Source organism: Strigops habroptila, chromosome 20 (genome assembly GCF_004027225.2).
Source record: "Strigops habroptila isolate Jane chromosome 20, bStrHab1.2.pri, whole genome shotgun sequence".
Taxonomy (NCBI): domain Eukaryota; kingdom Metazoa; phylum Chordata; class Aves; order Psittaciformes; family Psittacidae; genus Strigops; species Strigops habroptila.
Genome location: NC_044296.2, coordinates 3,098,504 through 3,126,397, shown reverse-complemented (window position 1 = coordinate 3,126,397; position 27,894 = coordinate 3,098,504). Strand labels below are relative to the sequence as shown.

Genomic DNA, 27,894 nt, shown 5'->3' with positions numbered 1-27,894 from the left:
TTCCTCTTTCCTTTTCCTGCCAGGGCCTGAATTTAAAACTTGGCTCTTCCTCCACAGAAATGGCTGCAGCCTCCAAAGCAGCAGCAGCAGGTTTGTAGGACTTTGCTCCAGGCTTCAAGTGCTGCTGACGTGACCCTAGGGATGTCTCCAGCAGGGCCATAAGCTCCAAACTCATGGCCTGGAGACTGCTACAGGGTAGGAGAGCTGACTGGGAGATAACAACCACTCTCCTGCCCTGTCAGGAGAGCTGGCTGAATCCCCTTCCTCTGCTCTGATGCTGGATCATCAATCATCCAGCAGTTCTGGGAAGATGGGCAGATCACAGGCAGCCCCACAACCTACCAGCTCCAGCCCCTGCGGCTGCTGAGAGGGAGCTCACAGGGATGCTCAGGGGCCAGCTATGCAGGGCAGGTCAGGACAGATCCAGCCTGTGGGGCGATAGGACGGGGCAGCTTTGCTGGGGCCAGTTGCATTGTGGTTGTTCTGAACTATATTTGGCCCGTGGCTCTCACTGCAAGGTCTTTGCTTTCCAAGAAGCAATTAGGAACAGGCTAACTTTTGTCTGGAAGCTGTGGAATGTGGCAAAGAGTCAGCAGAAGGGGAGTCTGTTGGTACTTTGTCCACTGTGACTTTGGGAGCTGGGACAGGAGGAGATGAGCCAGGGAAGCACAGGTTGTCCTCAGAGATGCTGGCAGGTCTGCGGACATTCAGAGCCTGCTCAGAGCAGGCTGGCAGCACCCTGGTGCCTCCACACATTCCATCCCTTCCAGCAGTGACTCCTCATTTGATGATGAGTGCATCACCTAGGTGATGAGTTCACCCAGTGCACTGCTGGGGCACTGGATGAACATCCTGAGGTGACACACAAACCTGCCAGGTGCAACTGGGAACAGCTTTGCTTCTGCATCCACAAGCTCTAATCCATAACATGTGAGCTGGCCCCTCTGCAGGGATGGCATCTCCACTCATCCTTACTGAGCCAGGGGAAGCCTCTGTAAACTGAGGGAGCAGCATCCTGTGTGCATGCAACATTTTGGGTAGATGGAGAAAAGCTGCACATTCATAAGGGCTAGCAATTTCAGCCAAGCTCTGGGACACTGCTAGCAAGGATGAGAAGGACACAGGCACTGGGGAGAGGCAAGGGCAGACCTGGGTGAGTCCTTTAGGAAGTCATAGGCCTGTAAGCATAGAAGTGGAGTAAATGTGCAACTGCCATTCTCTATAAATGTCTCCCAGAGCCCACTGTGACTAACCAGCTCCCACATCCCACCCTACAAGGCATCTTTCCACCTGGTCTCTAACAACAGCAGATGTTACCTCAATGCGGACACAATCTTCAGAGACAAAAACCCAAAGACAAGTCTCTGCTGAGCATGTGGAAGCTAAGATTTCCCAATACCTTGTCAATTGGCCAAATCTGGAAGGATTTTTCTTAAGAACAATAAAAGGCAGTTTTTTCTCTTCTATTCCATGCTCTATTTACAAATTTAAAAGCCCTGCTGTGAAGAAGAGAGTACAAGAGCTTACCAAAGACCAGGCCACCAGAAATGCTTAACATGAGTAAAAGCAAATACAGAAAACTTTCTTGAATCCAGGAGATAAATTTGGTTCTTTGCCAAAGTATGGACCTTCAAAGCCTGGTCTACCAGGACTTCCCAAGCCTGCACTGGGATGGATTGAGGATGTGTTGGTGGGTACCTAGCACGCCACAGGCTGCATCCATGTGTGGGTACTGGAGAGACGACCGCTTGTACACGACGTGGGGGCTGCCCTTGCCCTCACTCGCTGTGCTGACATTGGCTCCTGGGCTCAGCGGCTCAATGAAATACTCCTCCTCATCTGCGACGATCACCCCATGCTGCAGAAGGAAAGAGACAAAAGGCAATAAAAGAGGTAGAGAGAGAACCGGCTGACATATTGCTGGCTTCTTGGAAGGAGCTTTCTGTTGATTAACCACTGAGTTTCTGAGGACTGACAAATACTTTGGAGAATGTGATGGAATCCTTCATTTACGCATGAACATTGAACTACGTGCACCTACAGACCAGAGGAAACGGAGCCAGATGGTCGTGGATGCCTTGGGACATCTTTGTTCACTGAAGTCCTCTGGAAATCACAGTCTTTCCTTGCAAAATTATGAATGAGTTGTTTCCTATTCCACCCACTCAGTCTAATTGAGAGATGCCTGTGGGATCCTAAATACCTTCACATAACAGTACAACTCAGCAGTGGGATCTCCCCCTCCTATGCTGTTCAACCTCACCAAAGAGCCTTTGGAAGCAGCCCAGGACCATTACCACCAGCTGGGAAACTCAGGCACAGAGCTGCAGAGAAGCGTAGATGCTCAGAGGCTGTTGAGAAACACACTGAATCTATAAAATCTGAAGTCTGTTTAGCAGTGAGGCGACCAGCAGGAGCCACAATCTTTCTCTGCAGCCTGAAACCTGGTTTGTGCCCTGTAGGCACTGCCCATTTCACACCTCTGACTGGCCACCTCAGGCAGATGATCTTGTTTCTGCTCTCTCATTTGTTTCTTGTTCTCCCTGATTTTACTATTTGACTGAATGAATCTCAGCTGCGAGCCCAGACTTTGCTCTCTGCAAGTGGACCCACAGTGATGACTGGGCAGGAGCAGACCCCAGTGAGATGAGCACCCAAACTCACCAGGTGCCTGCAGAATCTCTCCTCTGAAGCTGGTCCCATCCTTGTGGCAAGTTTTCCTTCTACCCAAAAAGTCTGAGCAACCTAAAAAGTTTCTGGCAGCCCAACAGGGTACAAGTAGAAGCTCCATTGCTGTAAGAACTCTTGGCACTGAATCTCACCTAAGTCCAAGAAATGTGGGTGTGCTACAAGCTGAACTTCACCAACCAGCAACCGAGGCACAGAAACATACCCGACATTGCTCAAGCAGGACAAGAAGTATCCCAAAAGTCAAAGACCCACGTTCCCCGTGCACAAGCATAGCTCTAGGTGCAGCAACACCCATGTCCTGCCATCAGCTCTGCACCAGTGGTGTCCTTTAGATGTCACAGCACTTTTCCAGCTCCCCTCTACGCAAGGACAGGAGGCCTGTCTGCCAGGACAGGGAGTGGGGAAGCAGGTCTCTGTAAAACATCTTGACATCCTTGCATTGAAGACGCCACCTGCGTAACAGCATCATTGCTGGGTGCTCATGCGGAAGAGCCCCTCCAGGGTGGATGCTGCCACCGCCATAGGTCTCTCCTCCTGTCCCTCCCTGCCATGAAAGCTGAATCGGGGCAGTGTGTGCACAGCGAAGTCCCCATCTCCAGAGTGCCGGGGGATTTCCTCCTGCACCGGGCTCTGTTGCTCTTGGCTGGGCTCCACCTCCTCCAGCACAAGCAAGGTACTGTGAGGTTAGCCTGGCAAGGGCTGCGGCGGAAAGCCGAGTGTCGGCCGGCGAAGCCAGCTGGCTGCCGGCTTTGTGGGATGGGGAGAAGGAGGTCACCACCGCCTTGGGGCAGAGCAGCGGGAGGGGAGAGAACGTCCTACTCCAAACCCATGTCCTGCTAGAAAAGGGCCGCTTGCACTTAAACCTGGAGCCTCTGCAGAGCACAAGAGTCAGGAGGCTCCAGTGCTGGCCTGGCATCCTCCAGCAATGAAGCTTGGCCATCACAGGAGTCTGAAAACTGCCCCATCACTGACCCCAAAGACCAAGCTCTGAGGTCCAGGCGCTGGACATGACACAAGCCTGTTGCAAGGGGGCGGCGAGAAGCCCTTAGAGAGATCGCTGTGGTTTGTGGGGGAGCTAAACTGGATATCCTGTCTATGATTCACACAGGTCATCTGCAGAGCAAGGATGGTTTGTGCTATTAGCTTATAACCACAGTTAAAAACATGGCCACATACTGCAATTCAGCTCTTCTATGTCCTCATACACACACAAGCAGCTCAACATTAGCCTTAGCAGCGGGGCCATCTGGCTTGCTCCGAGCTTTAATGTTCATGCTGACCTTCAGGAGGGCTTTTCAGATGAAAGCACAATTTCAGCTCGGACACACAGGGTTGAAAACCAGGCCTTTGAATTGTCCTTTGATGAGCTCTGACATAAGAGGTAAGAAGGTGTCATTTCTCTCCTAAAGTTATTTTTTCCTTCTTGTGATTTTTTTGATGGTAGGACACAGGTACTTGGGATCTTGCATAGCCAGTGGGATGAAATGTGGCTTTGCTTAAGACAAGGATTTCAGCTCCTGACCAGGCTGAGACAAAGCTGCCCGGTCCTCACTAGCACATGGCCCTGCTGGCAGCTCACAGCTCTGTGTATTTTGGAAAATGGACCACTTAGCCCTTTGCTTCTGATAACTTAAACATGGGTGACTTTCTCCCTGCTCAGCCTAAAGCGCAGCATGGTGCATCCTCCATGGGAGATAGAACCCCAACCTGGTTTGGGTTGGAAGGGACCTTAAAGCTCATCCAGTTCCAACCGCCTGCCACAGGCAGGGACACCTTCCACTAGAGCAGGTTGCCCAAGGCCCATCCAATCTGACCTTGAACACTGCCAGGGATGGAGATGCATGGGGTGAGCCACGATGCCTGCCTGCCCTCAGGCCATGCTGATGGTGCATGTGGTAGGGAAGAAAAGTGGGTGTTTGAAAACAAAGTGATTTACAGTGTTTCACCTTGCAGACAGAATTATAGACGTGGGAGTTTGAGGACAGGAGGATGGCTTGGGGCTTGTTACCCATTTTCACATCTTTGTGCTGGATGCTTCTGTGGATGCGATCACCCCTTTCCCTCCTCCTCATGCACAGCTCACCCCATAATCAGCACCTGGTCCTTGCTTATGGCCATGCAGGAACACAACACAACCCCCTTTGCATCATCCATGAGTCAGGTCTGCACAAACGTTCGTCGCCGTGTGCAGTCACCCCTTAGCACGTGTCAGCATGAACCTGAACCTTGAGACCTCAGCAACTGGAAACCCTCTTCTGTCCCCACCTGTCCCCTCCAAAGTGGACTGATGCCTGCCTGGAGGGGAGCGTGCTGTGGCTGAGGGATGGCATGAGTGGATCAGCAGTTACTCATCAACCAGAGCCCTGCAACAGGTCTTCTCCCATGGCAAGTACAGCCCCCACTCTGTCAGCTAAAAGATGCCAGGCTCCTCCTGTCTAAATTCCTGACCCTGTCCTCCTCACTAACCCCAAAGACCTCCTCCCCTCTCCTTGCTGATGGCTCTCGAGGGCAGAAGGAAGAGTTCAGGCAAAGGAGAGGTTGTTGGATGACCCTCCATCCCGCTTTGTGCCTGGCTGCATTTTCTTCAGACAGCCCTGGTACCTCTCCAGAGCTAAACACAGCCTGTGGACTGAATTATCCCAGCACGAGTGCTGCTGGGCCATTGCTTGCCCTGGACTTGCTGCTTTCTGAAGTGGAAAGGCAGGCTAATGCCAGACACCTTCTGAGCCAGCAGCATCCAGCTCACCCTTCAGTGCTGTTGTGAACACCGCTAAAAAGTCTGGGACTTCAGAGTTCCCATATCTGAACAAAGGGCTAAGCAGGGAACCAAGAGTTTATGCAGCTCTGACTTTTGGCTGTGAGATAGAAACATTAGACTCTATGATATAATGAGTCAGATTCTCATTTCTGTTAATAACCCACAGCACTGTTCTGGCACTGTAATTTAGCAATAAATCAAATGTGAATTCATTCCCATTTGGAAGCTCTTCCACACTGCCAGAATACTGCTATGAGGTGGGGCTGTAGCATAAATATGAATCTGGCCTACAGAGTCTTTTTCTACATGTTACCCCTCCAAGGGAGCCATCATCCTTGGGATTCACCAAAAGGGTATGTTTGCTCCATCCCTCCATCTGGCAGGTCATGAAATGTGCTTTGGGAGCCAGAAATATCAGAAAAATCACAGAAAAATAAGAAAGGAAGCCCTTAGTGTATTCCCAGTGCTGGAAGAGCTCATACCTGGAGTATTTCTGAGAGGCATTTGTCTGGCCTATTCTTAAAGATCTCCCATGACGTAGGAGCCACATACTCTCTAAGCAACGTATTCCAGAGCTCAGCTGTCCCTACCACTAATGTCTACCGTTAAGTTTTCTTGATGATATTTAAGACCATGATGTCTAGTCCTAGCTGTTATGACATGCAAAATCAATCACTGCCACCCTCTTTGCAGCATCCTTGCTGGTTTTGAGGAATGCCATCTTGTCCCTTCTTGATGTTTTCTCTTTCATACTGAAAAAAAAGAGTATTTCAGATTTCCCCCCAGAAGTCCCATTCTTAGCTCCTGAAATCCGGACAGAAGTGACTGGGAACCCCAGGAATGTATCTGCAATTGTAAGGATCTGAATGCATTTTGACAATCCCAGCTGTGCTGTGAAATTCCTGCCCTCCTGCACTTTGTCCTCAATAGCACACGCAAAATATATCTTTCTCTGCTGCTGTTGGAAGTGGAGGGGAGAGTTCTGAGAGAGCCAGAATAATGGTCTAGAGCCTGCATTATCCCATTCCAATTAAAATCAATGGAAAAATGCCCATATTTTGGCTGGTCAAAATACAGACTCACCAGTCCATTGCAGTTGCTGATGGCGACCTTTGAGTTCAGGTACTGATCCTGTAAGTGTCCCGCGTAGTGGCAGTCTTCATGGAAATCATGTTGCCAGTCCACACCATCTCGCTTCCAGTATTCCACAGTGAAATGCTCAGCCAGCAGGTTGGAGTGCAGGGTCAGGTTGAGGAGGAACTGGGTTCGATGGGCAGAGACTTTGTAGAAAACCTGCTGCTCAGATGGCTCATAGGCCAAGGAACCCAGACTGCGCCGAGGACGTTGCTTCAACTGGCTTCTCACGTCAAAGGTGAGGAAGTCCCCGTTTTGGTCCACTTGGATGGGGAACGCAATTTCATAGTGATCCAGGCTGGAGAGGAACTCCTCTGGGGAAGGAAAGCAAACACAGGAGGAATGACAATCTGCGAAGGGGGGCAGAGTAAAACACACAGTGGCTTCAGCGCAACCGAACCGCAGGCAGCACAAAGCAGGGGGACAGAGTCCTGGCACAGAGGGTCATAGAATCATAGAATCACAGAGTTGTTTGTGTTGGAAGGGACCTTAAAGCTCATCCAGTTCCAACCCCCTGCCACGGGCAGGGACACCTTCCACTAGAGCAGGTTGCTCCAAGCCCCTGTGTCCAACCTGGCCTTGAACACTGCCAGGGATGGGGCAGCCACAGCTTCTCTGGGCACCCTGTGCCAGCGCCTCAGCACCCTCACAGCGAAGAACTTCTTCCTTATGCTCTGTCCAGACTGCAGTATCCTTGGGGTATTCCTAAAGGCCTTCAGCCTACATAGCCCTGGCCTATCAATAGGCCTTGAGCCTATGGAGCATTATTTTCTTCCTCTGCAGGTGATGGAGAGAAATGGACTGGTCCAAGCGGCCATTAAGTCCAAATCCTTGCTCTGGTCCTGGACTATACCTCATCTTTCCATCTCCACTGGGCAGAGGGACTCAAGGTTGTGCAGAGTCACAGGAGGAGGGTTATTTTAACCTGGATCCTTTCAGTAACAATGCCATCAATAAGGTCTCTTCAAAACAACCTAGAACAGGCCTTGGGGCGAAAATATCTCGGGAGAAGACAGTCTTACTAAGGAATGGTGGTGTTCTTCAGAACATCTACAGTTGCCACGTGGACCTGCTAACTCTGCTTTGATAACCTGCATAACAGCACCATACCAGCCTCCCCAATCATGGCTTCATTAGGGCATTAGGACTGGGCACCCTCCCAAGAGGAACAAAGACAATGTCCTTGCAATGCCAACCTTGCAACCAAAGTAAGAAAGAGGGTAACCAGAATTCCCCAGCTGTGCTGAAAAGGCAGCGAGAAAAGAAGTCAGACATCCTGACTCTCCAGCCAGGTCTCTATCTATGACACCATCCTCCCTTCCCAGCTCACCAGGATGGTGTTCTTTATTGTATCAGCCTGGCTTAGCACCTTCTCTTGGGGCACTTGAGTTTTTGAGCCTGTCTCGTACCACTTACTTAGGAAATGTGCTCTGACAAGGTCCCTGTTGAAAACGTCTGCCTGCGCTCACAGGCTAAAGCAACATTTTTGGCTGTCAAAGAAATTGGCACTAGACAGAAATTTCTCATTTTCCAAGCAAAATGTCACAGGGACTGCCAGATTGGAGCTGAGCGGAGGTCTAGATGTCTCTGACAGCCTTCAGTACCACGGGCTTCAGCAGAAGATGTATAAAATCACGCACTGGATAGGCTAGCTCCTTCCATCACAGTGTGTTGTCTGAACCCCTCATCACTGGAGATTTGCTCACGGAGCAGGAGGGGATTTGTCCTCTTTTCACTCTGGAAGATTCTTACTGTGCTTTCTGCATCCTATTTGTAGTTGTTTTCTAAGTAAAGAGGAGAGGTCAGCCTGCTCCACGGTGGCTGCATTTCGCCTGGCTCCACACAGCACCCATCTTCAAAGCCTTCCCAGCCATCATAAATTTGGACTCCAAATTACACTCTTACCACATGGCAGCACTGGAAAGTTTCCTTTTCCCCTAGTGTGTTTTCCAGTGTGGGAGCCCGACAGAGCGGTTTCCTTGGCCACTGGTAATGGGACAGTCCTTCCCACCAGCTGGGTTTTAGGGGTTAGCTCCCATCCTTCCAAACCATAAGCACTTCTGGCACCTTTCCCTTGCCTCGACAAGCCAGAAATAATTATTAGTCTTTTAACTTCCTGTGCTCCAGCTTCTCCTGCATCTCAGCGCCTTGCGTGTGATGCAGCCGGGCAAACAAGAGTGACTCTGCATCTAAGCAATGACCTCAGGCTTGGAAAAATTTGCTGTCGGAAGCGTCTTGTTTGTCTTTTTCCCTCTCTGCAGTCTTGCAAAATAGTGAATCGGAAGGAGGTTTGTGTACGCAGTGGCTACAAAGGGCTTGGGACAGGGCTGCAGCCCCTGCTCCTGACCTGTGAGGTACATCCAGGAGATTAAAGATGTCCAGAGCCTGTAGGATGAGGTTGGGTGTGAGAACCTGCTTTTGCTGTAGTATCACTGTGCATCCTCTTGGGGGTGGAAACTGAGGCACAGGGAGAAAGATCAAAAAGCAGTTCCCTGCATCACATTAATGTTTTAGGAAGTGACACTTTAGAGCGAAGATGCCACAAACAGAAAAAATAATGAAGAGAGACTTTCAACAGAAGGAAGAAGCCAGCATCCTCATCCAGTGTAACGGCCGGCTCCTTCCTCTCCTCTAAACATGTGAAAGATTAGATCAGGCACTAAGATATTAGGTTCTTTTACTCCCTAACCCCATGTACCCCAGCCAACATCACAGATGTTCCCTAATTCCTTCATTTGCTCATCCCTACCTTGGTTATGCTGCCTGTGTTACAGGAGCTCCCAACAGCAAGAGCAGCACTGTTTGGCCCTTCCTTCCATTCAGAAAAGCCACCATGTGCCCTGTGACCCCTCAGCCACTTCATGCTGTATTAATAGATCTTGGCCTGAAATGCACAGTACTGCACCCACTGTATCAGGAAGGTCTGCACTGGTGATAAGCAGCCTGGTGTTTCCAGAGAGCTGTCAAACTGCTGTGGAGGAGATGCTATAAAAAGCTTTTCTCCAGGAAAACCTGCCCATGGCTGTGTGGGACTGAGGACACTTGGAGCATAAACCTCCCAGGAGAGGGCAAGGGAGAAAGCTGGGAAGCAGGATGGAATGGGGTGTGGGGAGAAGTACCTTGCTGTCCAGTTCTGGTGGAAAGGGAGCACACATCTATAGGGGCAGGGCTGGCAGAGGAAGGGAAAGGGCACAGGGGACACAGACGGGCAAGCTGAACAAAAAGAAGAGAGGGAAGGTGAAAGTTGGAGGAGGAAGGATTTTGTTTTCTCCTTGTATTCTCACTACTGCCTCTCATTACTGAGCTGCTTAAAGGACGAAAAGGAAGCAGATGTTTGCTCTGGTCTTCTCACCAGAGCAAAGAGGAGCCCCAGCTGCAGCCCAGACAATTCCTAAGGGATGGCTGTGGAAAACACTATGGGATTGCATGGCTTCAGGCTGCCCTGGCATCATAGCAATCTCACTACATCCTCCAAGGGTCCATTGGTTTACATGTGAGTTAAGGAGGTGGACTCACATGTAAAAAAATGAGGGAGATCAGCCTTGCGCTGATGTTCTATAAAATGGGGAATGTCTCATCTGTCAGTCACTAAACTAAGGTACTAGCAGAAAACTTCCTTTTGATTAAAGCCCGTTCAGCAGCATGTTCCGCTGCTGTTCCCTGCACTGTGAAATCCTGCAGCCTGAATGCACACGTTACATCTGAATCCCATTACATCTCTGCTGGCTTGAAGAGGCCTTCAACACTGGGCTGCTATTTCCCACCAAGATAATTACAGCTTATGACTCTGATACCTTAATCTTTTTCCTGCATAAAACAAATACACTGATCTGGAGTCGTGTACATGGGGCATGTGAAACCTGTTCCATTGCTAACTAGAGCAATTCAATTGGTCAAAATCAGTGGCTTGTTGAAAACACCAGCCTTTACTCTCCATGCCTCCAACTGCTAAGAGGAGATAACAGTGGTTCACCCTCTTGAAAGGGTGTTGTGAGGATTATGTACTTACTATCTCAGCAGCGTGGTGAAGAGAAGTGTTGAGTAACATCAACAGCCTGACGCCAAACGTTCCGGATGCAGGGAGCCTAAAAATGTGCTCTGACAGCAAGAGGGGCCCATGGGGCAGCATGACCCTTGGGATTGGACAGGGACTGGGGAGCGGAACGGCTGCAATCCCTAGCTTGATGCTCCCACAGCACCACGCTCCCAGCAACATCATGGGCTGAGACTCATCCCTCAGACTGGCTCAAGGGAAGCATCTGGGAGAGCACAAACACATGAACTGTAAATGTGATGAGACCTGGGGTTTAGACCAAGGTGTATTAGCAAACAGCGCGGGGACTCATGAGTGAGTGAGGATCTGAGCTGCTGTGAGTCAGGATGGAGGCGACCTGGCAGTGATGTCCTGGTCAGAGCATCGCTGTGCGGCGAACGCAGGGCAGATGGAGGGAGGTGTGAACCGACGGGTGCGGGAGGCCCAGAACAGCCACCCCAGGCACTGCCAGAGGCTTTGGCAAAAAGGACCAGAAACAGGGTTTGTTTCAGATTCAAGGAAATCTGCCTGTATAACCTTGCACATTGCGCAGTGCCGGCACAGCATGCAGCTCCGTGTCTGAATGCCTCTTGTTTCACACAGCATGAGCTGGGCAGCGTCCCACCTTTAGCAACGAGACGCTGCTCAGACCCACGACAGTATGTGGCTTTCAGTTGCCTTTGTTCCTCTTTCCAGTTCCGCTTCACAAGACAACCCACAGCCATAGCAACTATAGCCTGGTGGCGTTGCACTGCTCAAGAGCCCTGTACACCACTGACCTTGGCCCTGCTGCAATTAGTCTGGGCACACGTGGTATGTCACAACTATGGCTGTGTAAGCACACTGCTGAGGTTTTAACACCTTGCACAGATAAATGTCTAACTTCAGAGCTCTTTCTTCTTACCTCTGGTGCCTGATGGCAGTGTTCATATTGCCTCTGAAGAGAAAGTCATGAAAGCAAATTAGTATTAAGCAATTTAGCCAGCTTGTGTTACCTGCCCATGCTGTATTTGTACTGCAGGCTGGGTGCAAGGCTGTTCTCACTTTCCAGTCCTTTCCTAACCTGGAATAAAATCATGTACAAAGGCACAAATCTATGAACAAGAGGCCCACATTCTGCTTTCCTTGCAATCACTTGCATGTGGGTCTCTGTATTTCAACACAAGACCATCAGAAACACAGTCATATAGGACAGGTACAAAGTGCTTACGCCTGAGAAGGTTTGAGCATTTAGTAATGGTAGCACCTACAGAAATGTGTGTACAAACTAAACCTCCTCCAACAGCACACATCTGACCAGACTCAGCTGGGCAGAGTATCTGTAATGCTCCAGCAGCCACCTCCATCCCTGCACGCATGGAGGACTCGCAGATGCTGCACACACACAACCCTCCTCGGAACAAAGCCTCTATTCATCTGAGGATGCGCCGCTCCACCCGAGTGGAAGAGGAGCTTCCTCTATTGCTACCACATCTCCTTCACTAAGCCTGTTCGTGGCTCTCATCTTGCACAGACCTTATTGCTCTGAATTCAGCAAAAAGCCAAGGAGCACGACATTGGAGAGCAAAACACATCCCTTCCTTGGAGGTCAAGGGAAAACACCTGCAAATTCAGCAGCAGGAGCTCTGCTGTAGTGCAGGGAGCATAGCAGAGCTAGGGGTGTCTCCACCTCCTCCTCAGCACATTACCCTAATACCTCCCCAGGGCCAGCATTAGGGTTCCTGCCAGCAGAGGTGCGTGGCTCCAGCTCCCATTCCCACGCAATTCCTACCTTGTGACTGGAACGCGTAACCGGGAAAGTTGCACAGAGCCGCAGTGAAGATGACAGTCCATGTGAGAAGCCTCCAAGCTATTGCCATGGTTAGCGATGCTTGTCTCAGTGCAGGGAGTATTGTGCCAGCTGAAAGGGCGCTGTCCCAACATGTCTCTCCCTCGGCCACCGCTTATGTAGAGACAGGAGTCCTCGGTCCCTCCGCAGGCATCCTCGGCCGCTCCGTGCTCTCCCAAAGCAGCGAAGCCAACGGTGTCTTTGCCGTGTGCTGTGCGGGGTCAGCATGGGCTAGTCTGAACCCCAGGTTCTCGGTGGCATTGCCCCTGTGAAGGAGAGAGTGGGAATGAGTGAACAGGAGAGACGGGCAGGGGGCAACAAAGGATGGAGGAGAATGACACAAAGAAGAAAATGGTGTGCAGAGGGAATGAGGAAAGCCTTAGATCTTAGAGAAGGGAAGAGTGAGATGGAAAGAAAGAAAAAGGGGAGAGAAAGAGAGAAGTGAATGCAACTACAATTAACCACACCAGTTCACAGCACTGGAATGCCACGTTATCCTGCTACAGTGACACTCCACACCCGGGTGCTTTCCTGGAGAGAATCCTGCACCCAGCACAGCCCCTGCACTGCTCTGACAGTGGCGCTAAAGGGCTGGTATACACCTTATACCGGAGGCAAACATCACAGAATAGATGGGAACCCTTTGTCGACACCCCCGAGGAGGTGCAAACCAAAGAGTGATGTGGTCTCAGTTACCTGATCTCTTAAAGGAGAGCATGAAACAAAAGCATTAGTAGGGTGGTAGTGAGCAGCAATCTAGAAATCCTCTCTACTCCAGTTTCCCTAGCTTCAAAATACACTTTAATGACTGTCGCTGCCCTGAAAGAAGAGCACTTGCTCTCAGAGTGCATTGGCTAAACCTAAAAAAGTGATTGAAAACAAAGGGCCCATTCAGTGAACTCACCCTTACCCTCAGCCCTATCCACAAATGGATCGTGAGATTCCAATTGTATTTGTTATTTAAAATGATTTGCTAATTGCTTCAGTGAAAGATTTTTGGCTTGCAGATAATTTCCACCCAGTCTGAGGCAATGACACAAAACTCACATAGTGCTGGAGAGTTGCATAAAGCCTGTGGGTTTTGTTTCTATCCAGCGATTCGATGACGTCTGCAACGAATATGGCACATACCTAAACACCACCCAGAGAATCCCAAATATCTGAGCGGTGATGCTCTGCTCCAGAGCAGCCCAGCAGCAAAATGCAAATGTTCCTGCAAAGGCAACAGATAAATACATACTGAAGCCTGACATCAGACCAGAGACGCAGCTACAACTCACAGATGGTGCCGGAACACGGTGGGGAACAGCAGGAGAGAAGCTCCTGAGCTGCTGGGAAGATGAGGCTCGGCTGGAGACAGGAGGATGGTGCTCTTTGCAAAGGTGTCAATAGCTATAGCTTGTGTGTGGCCCTCATCCCAGTAGGGAAACGCTTGGAATAATGCTGTTAACCCTTGCTTCGCTCTGCTCTTGTGTATTTTAAATAGCAAAGACTACTGGCTAGAACACAGGGCAGGAGAGCCTGGTTCCTCCTTGGGTCACCTGGTGTCTTATGGGGAGTCTGCAATTTACTTCGACTTCTGTTTTTCCATCTATGCAGTTAATGTTATTTGTGCTGTGGGGGCTCGGAATAACACCCATCCCAGGCCGGAGGCTACATAGGTGAGGCAAAAGAAGAATCACAGAATCATAGAATCATGGAATTGTTTATGTTGGAAGGGACCTTAAAACTCATCCAGTTCCAACCCCCTGCCATGGGCAGGGACACCTTCCACTAGAGCAGGTTGCTCCAATTCCCTGTGTCCAACCTGGCCTTCAACACTGCCAGGGATGGGGCAGCCACAGCTTCTCTGGGCACCCTGTGCCAGCGCCTCAGCACCCTCACAGGGAAGAACTTCTGCCCAAGAGCTCATCTCAATCTCCCCTCTGTCAGGTTAAAGCCATTCCCCTTGTCCTGTCCCTTCAAGCCCTTGTCCAAAGTCCTTTTGTAAAATATGAAAATGCTGAGAGGACCAACCAAGCACCCTTAAATCACAATTTGGAGATCCATATTTTAAATGTCAAGATTTTTAACTGCTTATTTACAATTAAAAATGGCCAAAGACCATCAGTGAGGCCTGGGGCTGGTCTCCCCCGTCCCTTCTCGTGCCGCTTGCCAGGTTGGTTTCTGCAAAGCCCAGACACAACACCCATGACAGTGACTTCAAAGACTGTGCACACGATCAGCAACTGTGAGAATAAACTGCCTGATGGGTTAAAAACTCTCTATAGCTCATCTTGGGCTGCTCCACTCACCCACAACAGGTAAAGGAAAGCAGGCAGTGGAGGCAAGAGGGATGGGCAGGAATTCTTCTGCCTTCCTCCATCACGACTCAAGGATGCTGCGATTAGCACTGTGGGTCCATGAGCCATGTCCACCTGGTGACGGCATGCTCTGGAGCATCACCCACCGGCTGCAGCATAGAGAGGGCAGAGCCAGGGCCATGGCAATGCACGGCCAAGTGCTGGGAATGCTGCAGGCTGCTCTGTGCCTGCTTCCTGCTGGGCTGTGGGAAGTGAACTGGAAAAGGGAGAAGGTGAAACGAAAGCCGGGCATCCTGCAGCCCTCTCCTAAGTCAGCATTTTTCAGCATCTATTAAAGCTTGAGATTCCAGCTTTTAAACCCTGTCACGGCTCCAAAGTCTGCGGACAGAAAGCTGCTCAGCTGAAGTGTATTTTCTCCTGGGCTTCACACTACTAATTTCTCTTGTTTTCCAGCTGTTGAACCTGCTTCCTCTAGGCTGTCGTTATTTCCTGTCCTTTCTCTGCCTCTCCACGACCCTGAGCCGCAGCAGCCGTGAGCGGTGCCCCCGTGTCCCCTCTGCCCTTCCCCTTCAGTCCTGGCTCCTCAGCATCCCCCAGAACAGGGGCCAGGAGGGAGCTGCAGGCGCCAAGACCCCGCAGCCCCCAGCTTGGGGGAAGGAGCAGCACAAGTCAGGAATTACAGCTGCAAAATTCCCATAAGCCAGGCTGGGGGAAGGGCCCAGCTTCGATTCCTCCAGGAAAACATGGCCCCTTCCAGCAGCGCTTCACTTCCGAGACCCCAACGAGCTTGTGTCTTGCAAAAGAAGGACCCGGTGCTCTCCTCCTTGCCATGGCGGAGTGCGGCTCCACGGCTGCTTCAATACATAGGAACTTTTCCACCACCTCATTTGTCAGACTTTGCTTTCGGAGCAGCAGCGACCGGACAAGCCTGAGGAGCCCCGGTCCACATCAGGACCAGTGGAACACCAGTGGGGATGGAGGGGCTGCGGGGAGGTCCAGGCCATGGGGTGACCTCTCCGGTCTCGTGCCTCCCTCGCTTGGGCCGCTTCCGATTTGCTCCTTCCCGAGGAATTCGTTGTCCTTGGCAGGCGCCCCGCAAGCGGCTGACGCTCCCGCTCCCCGCGCCAAGGTGGCTTTCGCCGCGTGAACCCGTGGGCCGGGAAGAGGCGGCGGGATGAGGGGAATGGGGCCGGTGCCACTGGAGCCGATGGTGGCTTTGAGGTCACCTCTTCCCACACCAAGAAAAACATGGGAAAAAGGGGGAGAGGGGTGTATGGGGTTGGGGTTTAAAATTCAAGCTGCAATAGAGCAAAAAGAGAAGAGAAAAAAGAAAAACAGATGACAACTGTTACTAATTTCAACATCGGGGCTGCAGACAGAATTCCCTGAAAGCCCGGCTTTTTGGCCGGGGAGGCAGCTTTATGGGAAGGTAATAGGAAGCAGATGGGCTCTGCTCGGGGCCAAGAGGAAGGTTCAAGGTGCCTCCTAGTGCAGAGAAAAGGAATTTAACTGCTTTTAAAGATGCAGGGCCCGGCAGCTTCCAGGTTTCTCATCCAACTTTTGCAAATTATGAGCTCAGGTGTCCTTTTCCCTTCTTTGAGAGAGAGAAATAAATACAAACACAGATTTCTGCTTCCAGCTTTCCCCGGTGGGAGGAAATACTTGCAGCACCCCCCCTGCAGCCCCCGGCCCTTCCACCGACATCTTCCCGACATGCAGCGCCTGTGAGCAGTGAAAGCAGCACGAGCTGTGAGAGCAGTGAGAGCAGAGCAAGTGAGAGCAGTAATAGCAGGGCAGGGAGAGCAGTGAGAGCAGAGCACTGACAGCAGTGTGAGCAGAGCAGAGCAGAGCAGAGAGAGCAGAGCAGGGCATCCCATGACTGCACTGCTTCACTCTCAACAGCATTTCTGGTCTGTGCTACTGGCAAACAGCATTAATGAATGAATGAAAGTCACCAGCCCTCATGGTTACTTCTTTCCTCTGTAAAAGGGGCCATGGCACTTCATAACCATGTTGGGGTTATCGTCATGCCATGTCCCACACCTTCGCCAGCGTTGGTACCAGCTCCCTCCTGACCCTGCCAACGGGCTGAGCAGCATTTCAGACCCTGCAGGAGGGCAGCTATGTGGCCATTGTACACACAGCAATGTGACGGGATTTCTGCTCTTCATCCACTCCAACGTGAAACTGCCCTATCAGTTCTGAAGTTATCACTGGGGGAAGAGCTGCAAACACACAGCTCGCTCCATGGACATCATGTTCTTTGCTAAATAGGGTGGGCACTGCAGGGTGCTGGGATGCGTGGCTCATCTCAAGTGCTAGAGAGGCACTTGGCAGCAGCATCACCAGATTCCTCAGGCTTGCTCATCACCCTCACGGAACCCCTGCTCTGCACAGCATGCTCTTACCTACCGCCTGTTCTCATAGCTGCCCACCACAGCCATACTGCAGACCTCACAGTGCCATTAGCTCATAGATGCTGAGCCTAAAGTCACGTTTTCTGAGAGAACAGCCCCCTTCTCACCTGCTGCTGTAAAGGGGATACAGGAAACCTGGAGAGGAGCTTTGGACAAGGGTCTGTAGGGACAGGACAAGGGGAATGGCTTTAACCCGACAGAGGGGAGATTCAAATGAGATCTGAGGCAGAAGCTCTTCCCTGTGAGGGTGCTGAGGCGCTGGCACAGGGTGCCCAGAGAAGCTGTGGCTGCCCCATCCCTGGCAGTGTTCAAGGCCAGGTTGGACACAGGGGCTTGGAGCAACCTGCTCTAGTGGAAGGTGTCCCTGCCCGTGGCAGGGGGTTGGGACTGGATGAGCTTTAAGGTCCCTTCCAACACAAGCGTTCTGTGATTCTGTGACATGCTGGCCTCCTTCCCTTGAAACTTCTCCCAAATCACTTCTCACCATTTCTACATCCCTCCTTCTCACCACCTCGACTCTGTGCACCCTGGGGAAGGGCAACAGGCAGGTCTCTCCCTGCAGGTGCTGCATTCCCAGTGCAGCCTAGGGGTGCTGGCCCACTGCGTTCCCCTGCAGTGATGGGCTGGGGTGACGGGTGTTCCATTCCTGCGCAGTCACCACCCTGGCTGCTGGCAGGTTCCTGCATGTTCCTGAGGACAGAGTAAACAGTGCTGCTCCCCCCGCCACGCTGCACCTCCTGCTTCCCAAGACCTTTCAGCAAGAGCCTGTCCTGATATTCCTAACAAAGTATTTTGCTGGACTGCTAAGCTGAAAACATGCTGAGTTGCAGATGGCAGAAGTCTCTTTGCAGCCATCCTGCCAGCATGACAGGACTTCCACTGGGAAGTCATTTCTCAGCTCTAGAGTAGCATTAAGGGTTAAACCCTGACAAATCAGCATTAACTCACCAGCAGCTCGCTGCGAGGAGCATTGGTTGCAGCATGCAAAAAATGGGTTAAAGTCACAGGTCTGCAGAACTGAAAACAAGAGCTTGAACCGAGTCTGCTTTGCTGCTCCAAGCCTGGCCTCTCTGGGGGCACAGCAAGCAAAGAATTAGAAACACGTAGTTATCACTGTTCACCAGAAAACAGCAGCCTCCAGCCATGGGATGGTTCCTGCCTACACTGCTCTACAGCAACCCTTTAGGATCCTCTCGCCATCCCTCTGGTTGCTCCTGTTATCAAGCCCATGCTGGAGTACAGACAAGGGCTTTTGCCTTTTCCTTTCTCATGCGTTGCGAGGGGACCTATAACACTCGCTGCAGCTCCTCTCTTGTAAGAGCTGTTTCATCTCACCTCAAGTGCAGTTCTTTACAGACACCCATTCCAGCGACTCCAGGGTCAAACTTAGAGTTTGCCTGGAGGACAGATGCAGCTTTTGCACTGTTAAAATAAGACCCAACCCTAACCAAAGGCAACGTGGGAAATCCAGACTGATGCTGCCAGTCTGAACCCTAGAGGCGAGGGATCTGGTCCTGGGTCTCCATCCCCCTGCCAGCACCCTGGTGCCCGGGGGTGAGCAGGGAACACCCTCGCTGCCTTTGGACCCCTGGCTCCGTGTTCCAGGCTCGCTGCAGCACTCCACATGGGCCCTGCTGGGCTGCAGCCGGGCACACCCTCCATCCCTTTGTACAAGCAAAGCTTCCCAGGGGTTTGGGCTCACTCCAGTACTGTGTGGGAGTAGCTTTTCTTTTTAAAACACGAGAATTGTTTTACAGTCAAGTCTATTCAGTGCAATCTTAGTGAGGAAAGGACTGAATTACCCCCTTGCTCCTCCCCAAAATCCAGTGGGATCTTTCATTTCACCAGCGAAAGGGGCAAAAGCAACAAAGGGAGGGCATGCGAATGGAGAGCTGGGAGCACTGACCTCTGACTGCTTTGCTTTCTGGAAATCCTATCTCTCCGTTACATAAGGATCTGGCCCTATCTGGAAAGCTGGGGTCACTGCATTTCTCCAAGTGTGGTAAAATGCTTGGAGGTCCTCAACAGGAAAGCCTGAGAGAAGTGCCAGCTCATCTTATCATAAGGGAGGGATGTTCTGCACAGGGCAGTGCAAGCCCCAGGGCTGAGCCCAAATCTAGCTGCTGGACCAGCCAGCTTCAGCCAGATGGAAGGTGGCTACTGAGAACCCAATGTTCCCAGCCTCGGACTTCTTTTACTTTAAGGAGATGACTCCACCAAGCAGGTCCACTTTCAGACAGGACTTATGCAATAGTTTGGAGCCACTCCACGTGACCCAGACTTGCTGGCCCCCTGCCACCATGCTCCTTGCTGGCTCCAGCCACGCACAAACGAGCAGAGTTAAAAAGACAACTGAGCAGTCATTAACAGAAAGCGCATCTCGCCTACCATACAGTGCCCCGCCAACCACACGCATGCACCGTACATGGAACTGTGCACATGTCACCCACACGCATGCAGATCACAGCTGCAGCTGTTTGTGTGTGGCTGTGCACGTGATACACGCTATCTGTATGAGGATACATGCTATTTGTGTGAGGATACAGGTTATCTGTACGAGGATACACACTACCTGTAGCACACCTATGTTCGCTACCCACAAGCCCTCTGAATGCCACCACACACCACTGATACCTGTGGATATGCCATGCACAAAGGCTGGTTTTATATCTGGAATATATATTCCATGTCTGCGTGACTGCCTTCTGGTTTCATAAAACCACCCCTTCTCTCTGCCGGGTTCAGTGTAGCCAGGAGAGAATCCAGATCTCCTGAGCCTTTGCACAAGCAACTCCCTCCCTGTGCTCCCACTGCTGCCCCTGCACCAGCATGGAGCAAGCCCCACTGCTCTGCTGTGCTCTGGATGCCAGGAAACTGCCCCAGGCTCTGGGAAAGGCCAGGAGCACCCACATCTCACACCTCGGAGCAGGCGGGAAGCAGGCGCAGCCATCTGAATCCCGGGGGAGCTGGCTCCAGCACCAGCCCTCCAGCAGTCTTTGTGCTTACACAACACAGCAACACAAGGCGCCCAGCCCTGGGGCTGCATAAAGACAAACACCCTCCTGTGCCAGCACTGAGCTCCACTCACCTGCAGAACCACCACCAGCATTCTCCAGGAGGGATCTGGTCTGATAAAGAGATGTGGTTTTTGTTCCAGTTCAGGCAGTGGCACATTTTACGCAGTTAACAGCTTACAAAGACCTGTCATAGCTCACACACCAAGCATGGCACCCTAAATTTGACTCCTTCCTCAACCTGGCCTCAGGGCAGGGCCATACCCCATACATCTGTAGTGCTGTACCTGTGCTGGGACCTGCCGACAAAGATGTGTCTGATCATCAGACTGGAAGTGCTATGCTGGAGAGCAGAGCCCCACCAAAGCCCCCCTCATCGGCTGCCACACCACCTGCATCCATGGTACAGCACAGTGTCTTATGCTGAAGCTGGAGAGGTAAGAAAGCCCAACTGATCCTCACAGGAAGAGCATCTGAGGTGACTCCTGTTACCCAGAAGGGCTCTGAGAAGCACCATGAGGCCTGCAGTGAGCACAGAGATCAGCAGCTCCTTCTAGCACCACCACAGCACAGCATCCCCAAGCACAGCAGTGTCTAATGCTGCACTCAGCAACAGCACAGACCTGCAAAGGGGATGGGATCTGCAGCATTGCCTGTCTCCAGCGCCCATTGCTGATTTGGTCCTGCCAGGCTGAATCAAAGTATAACTGAGGATGGAAGGGACTCAAGGGGACCTCTGGTCCCACCCCACTCTCAGAACAGCATTAACTTTGACATGAGATCAGGTTTGGATCCCAAACCCCAGACAATTCAGGGGCTCACACACAGAAGTGGCTTGAAAGAAACACAGTGAGCTGTGAGCGGGACCCTACAGCAGCAAAGTCAGTTTGGACCACGCTGTCCTTCCAGGAAATCAGAAACATGTCTTTTCAGAGAAGTGGCTGCATCATGGTGACACAGAGAAAGGGAGAGGAACCCTGGCTGGCCAGAGGGCTGGCTCATCCTGATCTGCTCTGCCTGCTTGGCTGCCTGCTTGGCTGTGTGCTTCCAGCACCTCGGGACCAGGACTCCCCTCTGCAGAGGTGCAGGAGGCACCCAGCCTCCCAGGGCACTGAGAGCATGAAAACACAAACCCAGCCTTAGCTTCTGTCGCCATCCCCACAGCCTCACCTCCCTTCAGCATCTCCCTGCAAGCAGGTGAGTGCTCCTGGCTCTTTTTCACAACAGGGCAAAACCAAGGCAAGCAGAGAAGTGATTTGGTGACAGCCAAGCAGGAAGCCTGTGCAAGAGCATGGGGCCCCTCCCATGCAACCACCCTGGGGCACCCATCATGCAAGGCAGTGTGAGCACCCACAGACCCCAACACATTTTACCCCAGAGGAAAGTGCCAGGCGAGCTCTGCAGCGGGATGAAGTCTTGCAGATGCCATCAGGCTGTGGGCTCCCTCCTGCCCTCACAGATCTGCAGATCATCCACGCTCCGGCTCCCTTAAGTGAGCTCCGAGAGATCTGCTGTGCGGAGCGTTTATGGGCCCTTTTCCCCTCCCTGCAGGTTCTCTGTTCAAGGAAACATATGGCCCAGCTGGTTTGGATTTGTTGGGGTATGGCAGGGTGAAACAGCACGTGTGGCTTCCCAATAAGGAAGCTGCAGCCTAAAGGCCACCGAGTACATTTCTTTGTGCCCGGCCATGGAGGAGCTGCCTTCATCCATGGCCAGGGAATGAGGAGCCGCTAACCCCGACAGGACTGAACTCATCTTTTGCACTCTGGTTTTGACCGAAGCCACTTTGGGGTAAAGTCTTGGTCCTGTTAAGGTCAGTGGCACAAATCCACAGCAGGAGTCCGGGATTTCACCCGGAAGTTCAGCTCAGCTGGAACCAACATTTATGAATGTTGGAATTCAGAAGGATTTGCAGAACTGCACAGGAATAGATTCAGTTTAACGCATTTTCCCTTTAAAAATTAAGCTACGATGGAAGAGTAGGAAACGATAGCAATAACAGTGGGTTGGGATGAAAACCAGATACGTAAAGACGCTGAACAGTCAGACATGGCATACCCCAAGCATTCTTTTCCCAGCCTGGGAGAATGCAGAAGGTAGACAGTAGCAGCAATGGAGCAACCGGGTGGAGACCCTGCACTCAACACGTGCCTCTGACATTACTCCACTGAAGTCAGATGGAGCTAAAATATTTTGGCAGAGTTTCCGAGTGGTGAATCTCCCAATTCTTGAATTGGTTGCAGACTTAGTTGAAGGCACTTGCAGTAACCAAGATGGGAAAATTTGCTTTCATGGTGTCCCTTTAAAACCTCCTTCTGTGTTGAAAAATGAGTCTGTGTCCAGGCTGGTGGTTTTCCATGTTTCGCACTCCCCAATCACTGCATGAGATCCGACCTGCTTGCAGATTCCCAGGAAATGTTTGTAACCACTCGCCCTGCAAACATTTCCTATGGTGGTGGGGTCAAGCGAAGACCTTTTTGACTTGCATGTCTTTAGCACATCTGAGCTGACCTCATCCAAATCACTAGTGAATTGCTTCTGAAACTTTGACAAATTTGGTCCAAATTCTGTTTGTTTTAAGTTCATTTGTGTTAACTTGAGATCTAGGCAGGACAGGACGTGACAAACACATCCTGCGGTGTTTCTGGCTTAGAATGAACTAATTGCTGGAAACTTGGCAAGAAAAGTGGTTTTTGGAGTTGGGGGTTTCAGATAAGCTTTAGATAAGTGCTTGAACAGAATCATCCCCTAGGTGGGCCTGATGCAACCTGTGCTGAAAAGCCCTCCGTGGAGCTGCTCCTCTGGGCAGCTGAGCCCATGCTGTCTCTGGACCAGGGCTTCATGTGATGATAAGCACACTTACTCCTCCCCGTAACAGTCTCTGGGTGGCCTTGAGCCATCAGTGATAATAGAGCCTCTCACGGTACAGGTTTGCATGTTGGTGTTCAAAAGGCCTCTCGCAGGAGGAGCACGCACTGTTTATGTTGAGCAGGCAATACCTTCCCTTAGGGCTCCACTTCATACCCCATCAACTGCTCGCTCAGTCGCAGCTTATCGGGGTCTTCCTCTGCCAAATGAAACAGTTCAGCCCCTGAGTCTTATCTGGGAAAAGCATGATTTACAGGAGATGACAGGACCTTTCCCATTCCACCCAACAGGCAGCTGCTTCGGGAATGCAACTGGAGACGCACCAATGAGCGCTGGAGGGTTTATGGATCTAAGGAGGAGAAGGGAAGGAGAGGGAGCTGCCGTGGGGTGAAGCAGGAACAACGGGAAGCTGAGGATGGAGCAACTGGAGCACTCGGCGTGTTCCATATATGGAGAAACTCTGTGACACTGGAACAACCTCCCAAGAACTGGAGGAAGCCTCACTGACGAAGGCATTTCAGGCTAGTCCAGGCAAGGCTCTGGCAAGCAAAGCAGAGGGATCACCCCTGCCCTGGCTGGGGAATTACCTGGGCACCTGACAGAGCGTTTCCCCTTCTACCATCCATAGCACAGGGGGGACCAGAAATAAACAAAGACTTCAAATATCTTCCTGCTCTCAGCCATCATGCACTAGATTGCACGCTGTCACCACGTGAGCTCTGCTAACAGCAACATTAACGACCACAATAAGAAACAGATCTCTGGTGTGGCTATCTCCAGCCAATATGGGTCTTGGCATGCACTGAAACAAGAAAACAACCTCCTCCCCCCCCACCCCGAGGTTACATCCCTGCATATGCTTGACCAGATATGTCCCCAGGTACCTGCCCCGGAGTGCGGCTCTGACCAGCGTGGCCCAACGCTTCCCCCTTGGTTGATTTTTCCCCTCTGGAAGCTATTTGCCAAGGTTATATTATAAACTCCTTTCTATTTATAGCACAGCTCCTTCAGCTCTAATGAGATAATCTTCTGGCATTTCACCATCACTAATATTTACTTTGATGTTTAAAATAACATGTTCTGAGGGATTGATCTTTTGAAAAAAAGAAAGAAACCCTTTAAAACATAATCAAAGCAAAGAAATACATGAGTAGTGCAACAGGGCCAAATGCCTGGTGATGCCCACAAAGTAAATGACATTGCAACTTTTTCAGGGCAGACAGTTTATAATCCTCTGACCACATTGTACAGGAGGGGAAGAGGCATTGGCAGCTCCTGAAGATGGAGAGAGACAGCAAAAGAGGGAGCGCAGGATGTGTTTATTCTCGGGAATGAAGACAGCAAGGAACGTCTAATTCTGCCACAGGGATTATAGCTTTTGCTTTCTGTAATTGAGAGCTTTGCCCACGGCAGCTCTGGAATAGAGAATTGTATTTTAGAGCAGCAAACATGATCGGATGGCTTAACGCAATAAAGAAAGCGGAGTGGTGTGGGGACAGGGGGAGGCGAGGGAGCCGCGAGTGCAGATGCCTGACTCCTGCTGCCTGCAGACACTTTGAAACACAACCCTGCATTTTTATGGAAACTCTGAATGTTGGAGAAGGGTGAACATGGTTTTCATTCTCATAAATGTTTTTCCAGCGTGCAATGCTCTTCGGGCTCATTCCTTCTCCAGGGAGACGGTTCTGATTTCAAAGAACATTCGCGTTCCCTCCACCCCAGACCACCCCACTCCAACCTCAAAGAGGCTTCTCTGGAAAGAATTATTTTAAAGTGTGTTTTACCTTTTCTAGTGTTTTCCCTTCTTTCTTCTTTTTCCCCTTTTAATTCTTTGAGCTTTTTTCTTCTTCTTCTTCTTCTTCTTTTTCCCAGCAGCAGCCAAAAGCTTCTCTCTCCCCCTCAGTCCTGCGCGTGTCAGAAAGTTTCCAGGCTGAGGGTTTATGTCGCCTTCCTCAATAACCTTCTTCTGTCAGACCCAGGCAGCGCTGGAGCTAAAGCCTTTGCTAAGAAGTCTCCTTTCAGGAAGTGAGCAGTAATAAGAGAGCAGCTCGGAGGCAGCATGGAGAGGGGCTGCTCATATTAAAAAAAAAAAAAAAAAAAGGAAAAAAACTTTGCTCAGGAATTTTGCCAGGATTATCCAAAAAAAAAAAAAAAAGGAAAAAAAAATTCCCCAAAGCTAGAGGGCTGTAAAAGTCCCGCCCTGGCTGCTGACATCAGTGCAGAAGGCAGGTCTTGCCTGCAACAGTATAAAACTAATCGGCTTAGTCTTTCTCCAAAGGAGCAGGCAGTGATCTTCCCCAGCTCACAGGCCAATCCAACACCCCAGTATGAAAGTGATAAGGCAAAGAGGTCACTTTGACGGTGGCACACAGCACACAAAGCACATAAAGCAAGCCAGGATTTGGGTGTTCCCCCCCTCCAACAACTCCCATCCTTCATTTTAACCTTAGCTTTCAAACTGCTTTTAAAACACCAGTGCCTGTCTGGTGAAATGGCCTTACCAAAGGCCTCTGTGCTCTCTAGTGGTGTTATGTATTGGCTTTAAGTTTAAAAAAGCCCTCAGGAACTTGCTCATGTTTTAAGAAGTCCCTTCCCTCCCCAGTTACATCATTTTTGCCCTGCTGGCTCTGGTGCTGCCGTAATTTCTCGTGTTCTGCTGCCACCATGGAGTGTCCCACAGAGGACAATACATTTCTAAAGTAAAGAATAACCATTGCAAATACACTAAAATGCTGCTTGTTTCAAAACAAAGCCCTCTCAGGACACATAAAACAATAAGCAACCATAAAGGGCAAGAGCTCATTTCCTTCTTCCCTTTAAAGCCGTCTTTTGAGATTAGAAAGCTGAATATGTAGGCCTTGCTAAAGAGAGAATTACCTGGAAATTCAGCAAATATTATAAAACCAGGCCCTTTCACATTGCCAAGCACTGCTCAACTTTTCCCTGGATACAGAGAGGAGCCTTGGGGAAGGACACAGGGAAAGGATGGCAGGACCAGGCAGTGGTCCTCCAGCCTGAGCCCATCTCTGGGGACAGAAGGACCCCAAAACCACATTCGAGGAACCTTTTAAAAGATCTGAATGAAGACTAAGGAAGTGAAAAGTTCCTGGGGGAAGAGGTAAGCTAAGTCTTAGACCAAGTTCCTTGACCATGAGACCCCCCTGCCCAGGAGCAGATGGCAAGGAGGGGCTCTGTGAGGCGGGTAGGGGGTTTGCAGCCCTGTGGTGCGGGTGCCACGTCTGCAGGACTAGCAGCTCCTCCAGATTCTGTGTCCTGCCCTGGCCCTTCTAGGTCAGTACATTGCCAAATCCACAAGATCCAACTCTTGGGCAGGCCTGAGCAGCCAGGGCTCTTGGTAATGGTCTTGGATGCCACCCAGGCTGACCCAGCACTGGTCTGTAACCATCTGACCATTAGACGGGAATGGAGAAAGAAAAAGCCACAAAGGCTTTTTGTCCCAGCCCGACATCCTCCCCCGATGCTGGCCATGGCATGCCTAAGAAAAGTGATTAAGAATAAAGCATGAAGCTGTGGTGCTTTTTGCGGTATATCCTCCTACATCGACCGCTATCAAGAGACTAAGTGCAGGGCTGAACCTAAGCCAGAAGCTGTATCTTTGCATTTAACAGCCATAATTCTTTTTCTTCTATAAATTTGTGTAAACCCTTATTGAAGCCCTTTGAACTCTGCTCCTTGGATGGAGCAGCAGTGTGACCTGAGCAGGAGATGCCCAGGAGGGACCTCCTGAGCCTCTGCTGGTCTCAAAGTATTTGGTATTGACTGGTAGATGTGCTTGTCATAATAGCCCTGAGAAAACAAGGGAAAACATCCTTTGCTCCCAGAAGGAGATGTCAACGGTGAGAGTTCACAGCCCCCATCCGCTGGCGCATCCCAACACATGCATGAGGGCCGCTATTCCTTACAGGCGTTCAGACTGGAAAGGCCTGGCTCTCCATTTGAAAACTGAGTTCAAAGGGGCTGGAATTGCTGGGCTGGATTTTTGGCCGATTCCCTGGCTGGGTGGAAAGAGCGTTTTCCTTCCTCCCCCAGCCCTGCTGGCCATTGTCTGAGCCCCCAAAGCACATACATACAAGAGCAGCTAAACAAAGTATTTGGGGGTTAACTGAATGGTGCTGCTTCTGGCCAGGGAAAAACTAATTGCTCAAAGCATGGCCCAGAGCCATACCGGGGGCTTCTGTCTGCTGATGCTTGTCTCCAAACACACTCAAGACATAATGAAGAGGGACTGAGGTGCAGGTGTCCATCTTCCCTGCTCAGAAGCGAGCAGTTCATTGCTATCTGTCCCTCTCCCTTTCCAGACAAACGTGCTTTTCCCTGATGTGCATAGTCTCCACTCCCTCCCGGATGGTAAATATGTTAGAGACTCCTGACATACTAGGGTACACAATCTGTGTGCCTGGGGCCAACCCTGCAGCCCTGTACCCCAAACCAGTCCTGGTCTGAGGACCCTCTTATACTTGTACCAGGCTAGCTCAAAAACTAGCTCTTACTCCAGTCTCAACCTGTCTCTGAAGGGGTGATGGAGCCACCTCAGAGCTGTGCACACCTTCCCAAACCTGCACAAGAGCCTCGAAAATGAGGAGAGGTAAAGAGATAGGATACTCATAGAAAAGAGGCAGAGGGTATTGGACTCTGCCTGAAAAAAGGGTTTCAACAGGCAACCAATGGTCACTACAATTCATCGCCAGCATCAAACAGTGCCAACCAGTTGCTTCCTCTTTCTAGGATGAAGAGATGACGAGACACTTGAAATCTTGTCCCTGTGGCTACCCTGCATCCTCACTCACCCCTGGGATGGGGGGAGCCCTGTGCTCAGCACAGCACCAG

The 27,894-nt window shown here is 50.9% G+C and overlaps 1 protein-coding gene across 1 annotated transcript in view; it reads right to left on the bottom strand.

Annotated features, from left to right (window-relative positions):
- Window positions 1-25,155, bottom strand: part of ADAMTS10 (ADAM metallopeptidase with thrombospondin type 1 motif 10) — a 58,058-nt gene extending 32,903 nt beyond the window's left edge. The window contains exons 1-4 of the mRNA XM_030509584.1: window positions 24,831-25,155; window positions 12,388-12,710; window positions 6,533-6,897; window positions 1,699-1,858 (exon numbers count right to left, since the gene is read on the bottom strand). Of these exons, the coding sequence (XP_030365444.1) occupies window positions 1,699-1,858; window positions 6,533-6,897; window positions 12,388-12,475 (613 nt within the window). The 5' untranslated portion in view covers window positions 12,476-12,710; window positions 24,831-25,155. The remainder of the gene's footprint in view (window positions 1-1,698; window positions 1,859-6,532; window positions 6,898-12,387; window positions 12,711-24,830) is intronic.
- Between the last annotated feature and the right edge of the window lie 2,739 nt (window positions 25,156-27,894).